This window comes from Malus sylvestris, chromosome 5 (genome assembly GCF_916048215.2).
Source record: "Malus sylvestris chromosome 5, drMalSylv7.2, whole genome shotgun sequence".
NCBI classification, from domain to species: Eukaryota; Viridiplantae; Streptophyta; class Magnoliopsida; order Rosales; family Rosaceae; genus Malus; species Malus sylvestris.
Genome location: NC_062264.1, coordinates 41,736,017 through 41,749,108, shown reverse-complemented (window position 1 = coordinate 41,749,108; position 13,092 = coordinate 41,736,017). Strand labels below are relative to the sequence as shown.

The 13,092-nt window shown below is 38.6% G+C and overlaps 1 protein-coding gene and 1 long non-coding RNA gene across 3 annotated transcripts; one reads left to right on the top strand and one right to left on the bottom strand.

Annotated features, from left to right (window-relative positions):
• Positions 1–379: 379 nt before the first annotated feature.
• LOC126624229 (uncharacterized) lies at positions 380–2,502 on the bottom strand. Its single transcript, XR_007624017.1, has 4 exons — positions 2,237–2,502; positions 2,067–2,135; positions 1,311–1,370; positions 380–561 (listed from the first exon to the last, which is right to left on the bottom strand). It is a non-coding gene; the product is annotated as an uncharacterized LOC126624229 (long non-coding RNA).
• A 1,414-nt stretch (positions 2,503–3,916) lies between these two features.
• Positions 3,917–13,012, top strand: LOC126623376 (probable LRR receptor-like serine/threonine-protein kinase RFK1). Of its 2 annotated transcripts, none has more exons than XM_050292259.1 (24): positions 3,917–4,214; positions 4,665–4,845; positions 4,984–5,055; positions 5,149–5,217; positions 5,291–5,362; positions 5,489–5,560; positions 5,657–5,728; positions 5,812–5,883; positions 5,999–6,070; positions 6,171–6,242; positions 6,389–6,460; positions 9,325–9,393; positions 9,490–9,555; positions 9,710–9,772; positions 9,862–9,909; positions 10,031–10,074; positions 10,218–10,609; positions 10,698–10,896; positions 11,080–11,226; positions 11,324–11,442; positions 11,528–11,738; positions 11,906–12,147; positions 12,247–12,394; positions 12,514–12,699. In XM_050292259.1, the coding sequence occupies exons 1-24, from the start codon at positions 4,100–4,102 to the stop codon at positions 12,555–12,557; spliced, it is 2,733 nt and encodes a 910-aa protein (XP_050148216.1). In that variant the 5' UTR covers positions 3,917–4,099; the 3' UTR covers positions 12,558–12,699. The 2 variants fall into 2 exon arrangements, with proteins under 2 accessions (XP_050148216.1, XP_050148215.1); XM_050292258.1 differs by having other exon boundaries at positions 3,918–4,214; positions 11,906–12,143; positions 12,514–13,012.
• Positions 13,013–13,092: the final 80 nt, after the last annotated feature.

The window sequence follows — 13,092 nt, the reverse complement described above, 5'->3', positions numbered from 1 at the left end:
TGTGTGTAAAAATTGTTTCTCACCATCCGTGTTTTACAAAATCCCGCCTAACACCGCTTAGGCACCTGTCTAGGTGTAGGTGGCTAACAAACCTCACAATTAATTCATAAGTGTCTAAAAATTAATAAATGACGTTTATAGACACGCCTAAGTCGCAACTCTTATCTAGACAGAAAATAGATAATTTCTATTTTGAATTTTATTTTTTAATTGATTATAGGTTGGATATTTCGATGAACACTCATTATATCATTTGACACGCCCCGATCCTGATATTCCCCGAATACCAAGATAGACACGTGCTGGCCGACACCCGAGGGTGACGAAAACCATTAATTGATACAAAAGCTAAGAATAAGAAATAAATAAGGGTTAGAAATTTAAAATACTAAGAGTTAAAAGTTTTAGGAACGTGCTCAGAGCATACAACTAAACCTAATCATTAAGAAGAATTGAGATAAAATTGAATGAATAAAGGAGTGAGTCCTACATTCGAGAGGATCCGAAGATGCTGCTGCGGAAGTGCCTTGACGTCGGGATTAGGTGCTTTGATTCTAAGTCCTGAATGGGGGCGCAAAACAAAGGTGAGTGGACCAAGTTTATATATAATAATAATAAAACAGTTATCAATGGACTAACCTCCAAAGTTTATATAATGAAAACTACTAGCATAATAAGTGATGGATTTAATAAAAATCCTAGCATGCCAAAATATCTCAAAAGCCATATCGCGGAAATCAAAACAGTAAACGCATCATAAATCGTCTCGTAAACGCGGTGTGCTGCTAGAAAGATCACTGAATAAATATAACTCCCGGCCCAATGCTTGCACCTCAGTCTTTGTGCCCGTAGCCAGAGATAACTCTCTCGGCCTAATGCCTGTCTCCGTGTCCCTCAACCTTTCGCTAGGGATTATTTCTCCTGGCCTACATGCCAACACCAGATTCTCGCCCCAGGCGGCATAGTGTCCACTAGGTACGCACAAATAATTACGTCTCTCTTAAATAACCACTTCATAGCATAAGTTACCAATCATCGTCTACACTATAAAGAGGGGTTCAAAAACATGTTCTAGCATCCTATCGTCATCTATCAGATAGTTTACCAGTTCATGGTTTTTATAAAAAATATGATATATTAAAATATAGCTCAATATAGACTAACAATTAATTCCTCACCAAAACACGAGACGAAAATCAATATATTTAATCAACATGCTTCACATAAATCAAATTATAAATCCGTAGGCATGCTAATCATTTATGCAATTAAACTATAAAATCATGTAATTTTAGAAGGGGTCCACTCACAGTACTTAGTTGCCAAAAGCTGCGCCACTAGTGAAGATGGAAACGTCACAATAATTGCCCCTAACCACATAAAGAGTCCAATAAATAAAACTATATAATAGAAATTGAATTTGGGAAAACGGACATTGGAAACGGATTCAGAACGTCGAATTACCCTACGAAGGGTCCCGGACGAAAACCCGAAAAGTCAACCCTAAAGTCAACGTTGACCGGGGGTCAACGGTCAAATTAGGTCTAACGGGTTTTAGGCTTGAATCCGGATTAGGATTTAGGTTAAATACGATTAGGATCTATTGGGTTTTGGGTTTTCTAAAGTTTTTGGTTAAAAAAAGGTTATGATGAAAAATGGTGGTTTGGGCTTAAGCTCAAACACACACACATACACCACTAACACACACAGCCCATACACACATACACACAGGCCCTAAGGCCTTATTAAAGGGTTGGGCTTAGAGCCCCTTAACCAAAAACCGGCCCAAGGCTATCCTAAATAAGGCCCGTGGCCTTTGGGGTCTTTAAAACAAATAACTAAAAATAAAAATCAAACGGGCTGGGGATTTGGGCTAAGGCATAACGGGCTTAAGGCCCGTGGGATTCTAAACGGCCTGAGAGGCCTGGTTTTGCTGAAGAAGAGGGCCGGAAATTCGGCCGGAAAACCACCAAACTTTAAACGGCTATAACTTTGTCACTACTCAATGAAATCAAGCGAGACACAAACGAAAATTGTATCCCTTGAAGAGACGAAGAGAATGGTACCTCACATGACGTCTAACTCGCCATGGTTTGGCCGGAAAATGCCTCGAAAGCCTCGGAGGTCGCCGGAAACTGGGTAAGATTCAAATGAGTATAACTTCTTCAATAAGCAACGAAATTTAGTGAAACAAAAAGTAAAGTTGTAGTTCTCGACGAGACGAAGAGATTGATACCTTGCACGCCGGCCAAATCACCGTGGTTTGGCCGGAAATGGCCTCGAAAGTCGCCGGAGTCGTCGGGGAGAACTTGGGTGTTCTCTGGGTGTCCGAAGCTTCGCCGAGACGGGGGAGAGAGAAGAAAGTTCCAGAGATGATGGTGGTGTCGTCTTCGTTGATGTGGTGTGGAAGTGAGGGTGTGTGGTTTTGGTTCACGGGGAGAAGGAGAGAGTGCTGAGAAAGAGCACGGGAGAGATAGAGAAAAGAAGAGAGAGAGAGACCGGGAAAACACACACACAAAAAAATAAAATAAAACATTCTTAAAAAAAAAAAATAAATAAATAAAATAAAACAAGGTGGGCCCCACGGGCTCACCAATTAAGAATTAAAACTATTTTTAAAATAAAAATGGGGTTGGGGTGTTTCATCATTGCTCTTCATGTTTTTAATAGATTTTAATACTTTATAATATATATGTCATTCTAGTTTTCAATTAATGTATTCTAATACAATTATGTGTTTTTTTTTTAAGTATAGGTACACATTTACTTATATGTTATATAATAAATTTAATTAAAATTAAAAAAAACGCTTAGATCCCCACCTAGGCTCCGGTTAGACGCCCAAGCACTAGGCCTTGCCGCCGCCCTACCACCGCCTAGTACCTTTTAGAACTTTGCTCACTGTAAATAGAAATGTAGCCTGGTTATGAATGACCATAAACTAGCTATAATTTATAGATATTCTTGTCTTTTAACAAATGAAACGATTACCGATTTGATATCATCATAATCTTTAGATGAAGCCCATTCACTATGTTTGTGTAAATATAAAAAAAATTAAAACAAAAAAAATATGGAAAAGAAAGAAGTTGGAGAAAAATGTAAGCGAGAAAACATGTGGGTTTTGTATTTTTTTTTTATTAAATTGGAGATGCTATGATACATGTGTGTCAGTGTGTGAGGTTTGTAAAAAAAAAAAAATTGTTTTGTGCTAAATTATATTATTGCTCAAAATTTTATTTTGTGATAGAAGATCAAATTGTCTTTTGACCATTTTTGACTGATAAAGAACATTTTGTTAATAGCTTAATGAAATATGGTGTATAATTGTGTTTATTAATTAAATACTCATAACTGTATACAAGGGGTGACAAAACGAAGAATATGTGAAGTTGACCTACCATGTTAGATATTTAATGGGTCAAGTTTTTGGGTGGTAATTGGTCCATGCATGCAAGTGCTTATTAGTACAAGTCAAGTCAAATTTTATTGCGTGTAATTGTTTAATGTTTTGTGATTGTACCAATCCAACTTTGATTTGGAAAAGGAATATAAAGGTAAAGAGGTGCTTCGCCAGTCAGCCGCGCCCTTGGTAATTGACGGAATGATATGTGCCCATTGATGAATGCATTCGGATCATTAAAATTTGATCCAATGGTTATAATTATTATAATTTTAAAGAAGGCCCTCTATTTGTAGCCATTAGATCAAATTAATGATCTTGATGCATTGCTCAGTTGGCTTAGATCCCTTGGATCCGGAGAGGATCCAATTCCGTAATTGACCACCATCGTCCTTTTCTCCACTGCAGCGCGATACTCGAAACGCCGCCACCAAGCCTACAATGCACTCACGTGAGTTTAAACTTTGTCATGTAATAATGCATTATTTGTTTTAAGCCGCCACTACAGTGCTACCATAACGTTCCTGAGCGTGCGTCTTCGTACCCCTTGTTCCCACCATCAAGCTTAATACATGTTCAATGATCACATCAGGGAACAGTAGACGAGTGCTCGTCTACCTCACAAGTGACAAATCCATACACGCTGTATCCTCAGAATAAACTTTTGTTAAAGATCGATTAGTACAATTTTCATAAATGTTGATGATGATGCAGCAGCTGGCTGGTAAGCTCTTTGTTTGCTTCCTTGTTGCATTGAGTTGTTTCCGGCTGCCGGGACTTGCTCAGCCTCCTCAGTTGCCCCAAGAGGAAGGTGAGTTGAGTTGAGTTGAGTTGTTTACATTTACACACACACAGAGACGTGTATATATTTTATATATATCCATAGCTGTTACAAGGACTCATGTCCATGACTGGATCTATAAGCTCTTTATTGCAGTCATTTAACTGGCTGAAGTTTGCAGACCTAGCAGTAGATCAGTGTGCTCCCCCCTCCACACCCAGTTCGAATCCCGCTCCTTGTAGCTTAGATTAGATTAATTACATTCTCAGTCGAGAATCTAAGATCATTTGTTGCATCAAGTTCTTCTAGAGCATGGTGTAGAGCTTCGTGTACAGAGCTCAATGATTATGCTGATTTCATTACGAAATACACCTTATATTACACAAAGAAAAGTAGGGTACTCTTGGCCTTGCCCTTTATCTCATTTTACCTTGATTTGTTTTCTGTTGCTGTTTGAATCTGGATGCCATTGCCTTTTAGTTGATGCTCTCCGACAAGTTGCTACCACGATGGGGGCCAAATATTGGAGTTTCAACGCTGGTGCTGATGCTTGCCGAATTGATATGGTGGGTGTAACAGAGAAGCAACCAAGGGGATCCCAGAAAAATACCGATTGCGAATGCAACTTTGAGAACAACACTGTTTGTCATGTCGTAAAACTGTATGATTCTTTTGAACTTCATGTCTCACCTTCATTTTTCCATGACTTAAGAAAAAGTCTCTGCCTTCCATGTTTCAAAGTTCTCAATTTCGGTAGTTTCTGCTCAATACTTTTAACTATTTGTTAAACATTTTACAGAATGATCAAGGGTTATAGTTTGCCAGGTTTTCTTCCACCCCAACTCGTCAAGCTTCCTTACCTCCGAGAAATGTATGAGCTAACGCATTTGAATTACTTGATTTTCGAGATTTGGATGATACATATCTTTATATCTTAATTAAAGTAGCATTTCTTTCCGTGTAGTGATTTTGCTTACAACTATCTCAAGGGTACAATACCACGGGAATGGGCTTCAATGAAATTAACTTATATGTAAGCCTTTTGAATTTCTGTGAAAAGGTTTTAATCGGGTTGCTATGTATATTTATCAGTGAATTTTCTGCAGTTCTGTTCTTGCCAATCGCTTATCAGGTGAAGTTCCAAAGGAGTTGGGAAACATGACCACTCTGACATTCCTGTACGTGTTGTTTAACTATACTACATGCCTCGTTAGTTGCTAGTTGACCTATATAAAACGAAATTTCCATAAGATATGATATTTGTTACATCAACGATCTTTTTCGCTTCTTTTACAAATCATCAGGAACCTTGAAGCAAACCAGTTTTCTGGTATTCTTCCTACTGAGCTTGGGCATTTGGTCGGTTTACAGGCTTTGTAAGACATCAAATCCTCTTATTCCCAATTTTTTTGAAGGACTACAAACTTGTGTATGTTGAGTTAACAACCCCTTGCTGCATGTTGCAAGTGTAGGTTTATTTCCTCAAATCAGCTGACTGGAAACTTGCCAGAGACGTTTTCCGAGCTAAGGAGTTTAAGAGATTTGTAAGGTTTAATTAGATTTGTTTCTCTTTTATAGCATTATACTGATTCTCGTGTCTGATAATCAAAATTATACTGCAATGCAGCCGAATGAATGATAACAACTTTAATGGAACACTCCCGATATGGGTGCAGAATTGGAAGCAACTCGAAAGATTGTAAAATCCTTATATTTTTTTAGTGAAACAAGCTGTTCTCATTGCCTTTTGAATTTTTAAATTTTTTATAGCATGTATTTATCTTTTTTATTTCCAAAAACTTGTCTTCTTGAAGAGATATGCATTCAAGTGGACTGGAGGGACCAATCCCAGCAAATATTTCTTTTTTGTACAATTTGAAAGAGTTGTGAGTAATTTGGATCCTCATTCTGCTAAGTTATTTTTTATATGATCTTTCCTGCAGATTTGATTAATTGTTTTGTACATCGTGGTGTGTCTTTGTACAGGAGGGTTAGTGACACAAATGCACCAAGTCAGGGATTTCCTGTGCTGAGAAATATGACGGGCCTAGTAACATTGTATGTTTGAGAGAGAGCTATGTCATTGAATACTTCGATGATTTCATATACATGTATACTCACAAGCGCACACTCATGCACATATGTTTTTCTGTTCAATAGCTATAACTAGAACTGTTTGATGCTGATTATTTAACTAATTGAAGGATTTTGAGGAACTGTAACATTTCCGGAGAGATCCCTGCATATATCTGGTCCATGAAGAACCTGGAGACGTTGTAAGTAATAAAACTCGTAAAAATCTTACTTTTTGATGCTTGAATCACACCACACACAGACGCCTACAGAAGTGAATGTCTGCAATAAAGCAGAATAGTACAGAAGTCTCCCGCTGGAATGAGCTATCTGCCCAGCTTCCTATATGTAAAATATTATCTGACTACAATCAGTGTTAGGAATGTGGTACTACAAGATAGAGAATGCTCAAGGTAAAGTAGAAAATGGACATCAAGAATTTATGTGGTTCAACAATTTATGCCTACGTCCACCAAACCAGGATCAATCTTCACTATATGAAAAAGATGAATACAACAAGAGTAGTCTTACCAAGCCAAAGACAAGGCTTGATGGATACAAGAAAGTATAACACACACTTTCTATCCTTCTAAACTTCACTCACACAATGTGTAGTGGAACACTCTTACTCTCACTCTTGGAGAGGAACTAAACTTCACTCACACAATGTTTAGTGGAACACACTCACTCTCACTCTTGGAGTGGAACTCTAGCTTTGGACTTGATCCTTTGCTACTCACTACTCTCTTGATTGGTTGGTTGATACAAATGGTGTGGATGCCTTCTCCTTTTATAGGCATGGATGGAACCTTGAAGAAGCATGGAAACATCATGCTAGAGATATCTAGATAATTCCACTAACTTCCTAAGTTAGAATTATCTACACTAATCTTGTATGTTGGTGGAATCCTCATCATTCTTCTAGACTCTTCCACCAACTTGAACTTTGTTAGAATTCTCTAGCATGTGCATGGATCTTTCTATTTGCAACCAAGGAAACTAGTACTCTCTAGCTTCTTCCATCAACTTGATAGCATGCTCCGGCCACCTCACTTGCTTACTAGAATAATCTAGAACATTCATCATGGGCTGGACCATATACCAACAATCTCCCCTCCAGTCCATGAGGGAGGAATACCATAAAATAGGATTGGTCCTCTTGACCAAACTCCCATTGATCGAACTATTCATTAACCAAGACCCTTTTGATTAGACTTCTCTTGACCAGGCTCCCCTGATCAGAACTACCATCGTCATTGGCAAAGGCAATTATAGATTTTTTTGCCAGAAAAACATTGCTTGTCTGCATTAAAGAAGCTCTTCACCGTAAGTCGCAGTATTGTTTCCATCCCATTGTTCCTTTTTCCATTTACGACAATGCTTCTTCATGTGACATTCTTTGCCACAATGATGGCATGTACCCTTGAACCTCGACTTGGATCGGCTAGGACTCCTGCCATGACCTCTAGGTCCTCTACTCTTGCTTCTTCCGCGGTTCTCTGCGACAAATACTTGGTTGCTATTTGTGCCATAAGTCTTTCTCCTTGTTTCTTCATTGAGCATGCTATTTTTAACATTATCAAGAGTAAGAACACCATTAGAAGCAGAGTTACTTACACTCACCACAAAGGTCTCCCAACTGTCTGGCAAGGATCCAAGTAGCAATAGCGCTTGTAGCTCGTCCTCAATCGTCATGTTCATAGTAGCCAACTAGTTGATGATATTCTGGAAATTGTTCAAGTGTTCTGCTACACTTAAACCATCATTATACTTCACATTGATGAGCTCCTTGATCAAGCAAGCTTTCTTAGCCTCGAACAAAGACTCAAGCTTCGTCCAAAACTCGTGGGCATTGGTTTCATTAAAGACATGGTGAAAAACACTATCGTCCACATATTGTATAATTGTGCCAATAGCCTTGCGATTCATCTTCTTCCACTCGGCATCGGACATGCTCTCAGGCTTAGCGGTATCTCCTTCAATTGGCTCATGCAGATCCTTGCAATAGAGAATGTCCTCCATCCTTGGTTTCCATGTTACCCAATTGGAGTTGGTGAGTTTGATCATAGTGCCACTTCCTTCCATCTCGTAGTATGAGCCAACTTGGCTCTGATACCACTTGTTAGGAATGTCGGTACTACACGATAGAGAATGCTCAAGGTAAAGTAGAAAATGGACATCAAGAATTTATGTGGTTCGGCAATTTATGCCTACGTCCACCAAACCAGGATCAATCTTCACTATATGAAAAAGATGAATACAACAAGAGTAGTCTTACCAAAAGACAAGGCTTGATGGATACAAGAAAGTATAACACACACTTTCTATCCTTCTAAACTTCACTCACATAATGTGTAGTGGAACACTCTCACTCTCACTCTCACTCTCACTCTCACTCTCACTCTCACTCTTGGAGTGGAACTAAACTTCACTCACACAATGTGTAGTGGAACACTCTCACTCTCACTCTTGAAGTGGAACTCTAGCTTTGGACTTGATCCTTTGGTACTCACTACTCTCTTGATTGGTTGGTTGATACAAATGGTGTTGATGCCTTCTCCTTTTACAGGCATGGATGGAACCTTGAAGAAGCATGGAAACATCATGCTAGAGATATCTAGATAATTCCACTACCTTCCTAAGCTAGAATTATCTACACTAATCTTGTATGTTGGTGGAATCCTCATCATTCTTCTAGACTCTTCCACCAACTTGAACCTTGCTAGAATTCTCTAGCATGTGTATGGATCTTTCCATTTGCAACCAAGGAAACTAGTACTCTCTAGCTTCTTCCATCAACTTGATAACATGCTAGAATTGTCTAGCATGCTCCGGCCACCTCACTTGCTTACTAGAATAATCTAGAACATTCATCATGGGCTGGACCATATACCAACAATCAGCATCCTGCTCTGGAGGAGGAATGTATGTTGAGCGCAAACATATAGTTCATTTTTCAAACAATGTTTCTTGGATGCAATCAACCCTTTACTTATTCTGTCATATATTTGGTTAATGAATCTGTGTTAGGATGGAGGTTGATTGATTGTTACTATGCGATGTTCAGGGATGTCAGTTTCAATAACCTAGTGGGCGAACTTCCATCCACGATAGGAGCTGAGCGTCTGAAATTTGTGTAAGTGAGAAATGCAGTAACCTAATCGCTGAACTCAGCATATTTCTTGATAGTATTGTGAGGTACAATATTAATACTCTATGTTGCTTTGATTAGCTTTTTGACTGGCAACCTGCTAAGTGGAAATGTTCCGAAGTCAATCTTGCTAGAGGGAAGTAATGTGTAAGTTTGTTTCCTGAACGCTTCCTATTAATACCTCGTTTCTGTGTATATACTGTTGTATATAGTAAATCCCTTCTTACTCCTAATTACATGGCACTCAGGTTCCTGTTTTGTTGCAAAACTGAGTACAGTTACTTTCTTATGATTTTTGCAGTGATTTGTCGTACAATAACTTCAAGTTGCAAGGCCCTAAGCAACCGGAATGTCAAGAACACTTGTAAGAACACATAATTTTCTCTATGGATTACTTTCTAGATTGAGGTGGTTTAGGAAAACTGAGTGTTTTCACAAACTGTCATGTTTCAGGAATCTAAATCTGAACTTGTATCGGAGCTTTTCAAAGGAGGACGACTTGTAAGATGCTTCTTTTTGTATCGGAGCTCTCTTATTTTGCTTATTTTCAATATAGTTTCTTAAGTTAATTGCAAGACAATGAGCCAAATTTGCTAAAATCTTTCTGCTCATTCCGTGACAGAAGGGGAATTCTTCCCTGCTTGAAGAATTTTAAGTGCCAACGATGTAAGTATACGTACTAGAGTTCACACATATCTCACTTTTGTCCTTTGGAATTCAAAGTTGTAAGGATGATTAGCATTTGCACCATGCTTAATTTACTGGCTAAATCACATTTATCCTTGCTTGTCACCATTTCTTTTGGGCAGATTCAAATTGTATGCATATTAATTGTGGTGGAAGTGACATAATTGTCAAGGACGAGAATCGCAGGAATGTCATGTTTGAAGGAGATGGAGGAGTTGAAGGTGGTACTGCAAAATATTTTAGGAATGAGATTAGTATGTGGGGATTTAGTAGCACTGGTGACTTCATGCATGGCTTCGATCAGCAAAATACACGTTACTCTATCTCACTGGAGTCTTCAAATCTCACTGAATTATATACGACAGCACGCACATCTCCACTTTCGCTTACATATTTCCACTACTGTTTGGAAAATGGAATTTACACTATAACTCTCCACTTTGCGGAAATCATATTCACAAATGACGAAAAATACAGTAGCCTTGGGAGGCGTATTTTCGACATCTATGTTCAGGTAATTATCTACACTGTTCAAAATGCCTATCTTTTTATGGCTGCAAGGCTGCAACTTGAGGTTTTGATAAGAGACCATTGTTCTTCAGGAAAGGTTGGTGTGGAAGGATTTCAATATCGAAGATGAGGCAGGTATGGCTCAAAAGAAATTAGTTAAGCAAGTATCTAATGTCAATGTGACAAGTAACGTCTTAGAGATCCGATTCTATTGGGCTGGAAAAGGAACAACGGGGATTCCAGAGAAAGGAAATTATGGTCCCCTTATATCAGCCATCTCTGTGGTTTCTGGTGAGTCAGTCTTGTCGACGTTTCCTACACTGTCATTTTAGTACCATCATATGAACTGAAGGTTGAGTGAAGGTTTCTTGTCATATCATAGATTCTGAGATTTTGCAAAACGTTTACTCATTTGCTTGAAAGCACTTCTGGCTTCTGAGTGACGTTAATTTGTTTAGTTTACTCATTGGCCAGATTTTAAACCCTGTAAAAATGGCGGAGCTGTGCGGACTATTTATATCATTGCCGGTGTTGGTGTTGGAGGATTATGCCTAACACTCTTCATGCTGGCAATCCTTTGGTGGAAAGGATGTTTGGGAGGAAAAAGAGGGAGACAACAAGGTGCATATTACATTAAACCAGCAATGTCATTGCCAAGAAAAATATGTTAAATAACACCAGGAACTCATTGGCCTACTTTATTTTCTTTTTGGAACAGATATTGTAGGACAAAATCTGCAGACGGGAACTTTTACTTTAGAACAAATCAAAGCTGCCAGTAACGACTTTGATTCTGCAAACAAGATTGGAGAAGGCGGTTTTGGTCCTGTCTTCAAGGTAGCGCTTTTGTTTTTTTTTTTCCTGGCATATGGAATTCTCATGATTTGAAAAGTAGATTCTAAAATTTAAGGTGGGGATGCAGGGTCAGTTACCTGATGGTTCATTGATAGCAGTTAAGCAGCTCTCATCCAATTCAAAGCAAGGAAATCGCGAATTTTTAAATGAGATGGGCATGATAACTTGTTTACAGCACCCGAATCTAGTGAAACTGCATGGATGCTGCATTGAAGAGGATCAATTATTGCTGGTGTACGAATACATGGAAAACAATAGTCTTGCACATGTCTTATTCGGTAGGTTTTCTGTCATTTTCTCTAATCCTGAACTTTTATGGCTTCAGTTTGATCAACCGAAGATCGGAGTACTTAACATTTGATCACTTATATAATTTTTCGAAAGAGAACGAAATAATAATTGTATTGGGATGAGTAAGAAGCAATTTTTTTTGGATGATATATAGATCAGGAGAACCATCAGATTAAACTGGACTGGCCTACAAGGCTTAAGATCTGTCTTGGGATAGCAAGAGGTTTAGCTTTTCTGCATGAAGAATCAAGAATCAAGATTGTTCACAGAGACATAAAAGCTACCAATGTACTGCTGGATGCGGATATTAACCCAAAAATATCCGACTTTGGATTGGCTAAACTTTATGAAGAGGAGAAAACACACATTAGCACCAAAGTTGCAGGAACAATGTCAGTTACGATTAAATTTTCTTGGACGTATGCTTACATATTTATGCATTGTTTTTTCTTTTTAATTGGAATAACCAAATGTTCGAACGATCTTAATCTGCAGAGGATATATGGCACCAGAATATGCGTTATGGGGTCACTTGACCTACAAAGCAGATGTTTACAGTTTCGGAGTTGTTGCCTTGGAAATTGCCAGTGGGAAGAAGAACAGCCATGTCCCAAATACAACTTGCCTCTCTCTCCTGGACTGGGTACTAATTACGGCTTTTGAATCTCTCAAGCCATTGCATAAAATTGTAGCTTCTCGACAAATTTATGTTAATCAGTAGGAAACCTTTTGATAAAGTGAAATTTCTGTGGTTGCATGCAGGCCTATCAGTTGCAACGAACTGGAAAATTGAAGGAGCTGATTGATGAGAACTTAGGGACTGAAGTCAACGACAAAGAAGCAGAAGTTGTGGTTAAAGTCGGTCTGCTGTGCACAAATGCGTCTGCGTCGCTTAGGCCTACCATGTCCGAGGTGGTGAGCATGCTCGAAGGACAAACAGAAGTCCCAGACATTATCCCAGAAGCGAGTACTTATACTGAAGATTTGAGGTTCAAGTCCTTGAGAGATGTACATCATCAAAGCCAAACACAGAGTTTGAGTGGCAGTCAGTCTCAGAATTCGGCAAATGCTAATACATTTTGTTCGTCCTCTTCATCACATCAGGCCATGACTTGAGTTAAATCCGACTTCCTAAAATGGCTATAGTTTCTAAATTTAAAAGTTTTTTTGTACTAAACAAAAATCCGACCTCCTCTACCAATTGCTCCGTCTCTATTTTTCAAATCAACATTGCTCAATGAAAAGTTCTTGATTTTCGGCTTTTGACAGCTCAGCAATGATCATCAACTCGACTTTACTAGAAATTTTATCATACTCCAGTGGTTTTTAACCGTTAGATCA

What these genes read in the sequence shown, in the direction of transcription:
- LOC126623376 (XM_050292258.1), top strand. Translation starts at nt 4,100, where the DNA reads ATGTTGATGATGATGCAGCAGCTGGCTGGTAAGCTCTTTGTTTGCTTC. An exon ending in TTGGTCGGTTTACAGGCTTT is followed by an intron (nt 5,561 to 5,656) that starts GTAAGACATCAA and finishes TTGCAAGTGTAG; the next exon opens with GTTTATTTCCTCAAATCAGC. An exon ending in AGCCATCTCTGTGGTTTCTG is followed by an intron (nt 10,897 to 11,079) that starts GTGAGTCAGTCT and finishes CTCATTGGCCAG; the next exon opens with ATTTTAAACCCTGTAAAAAT.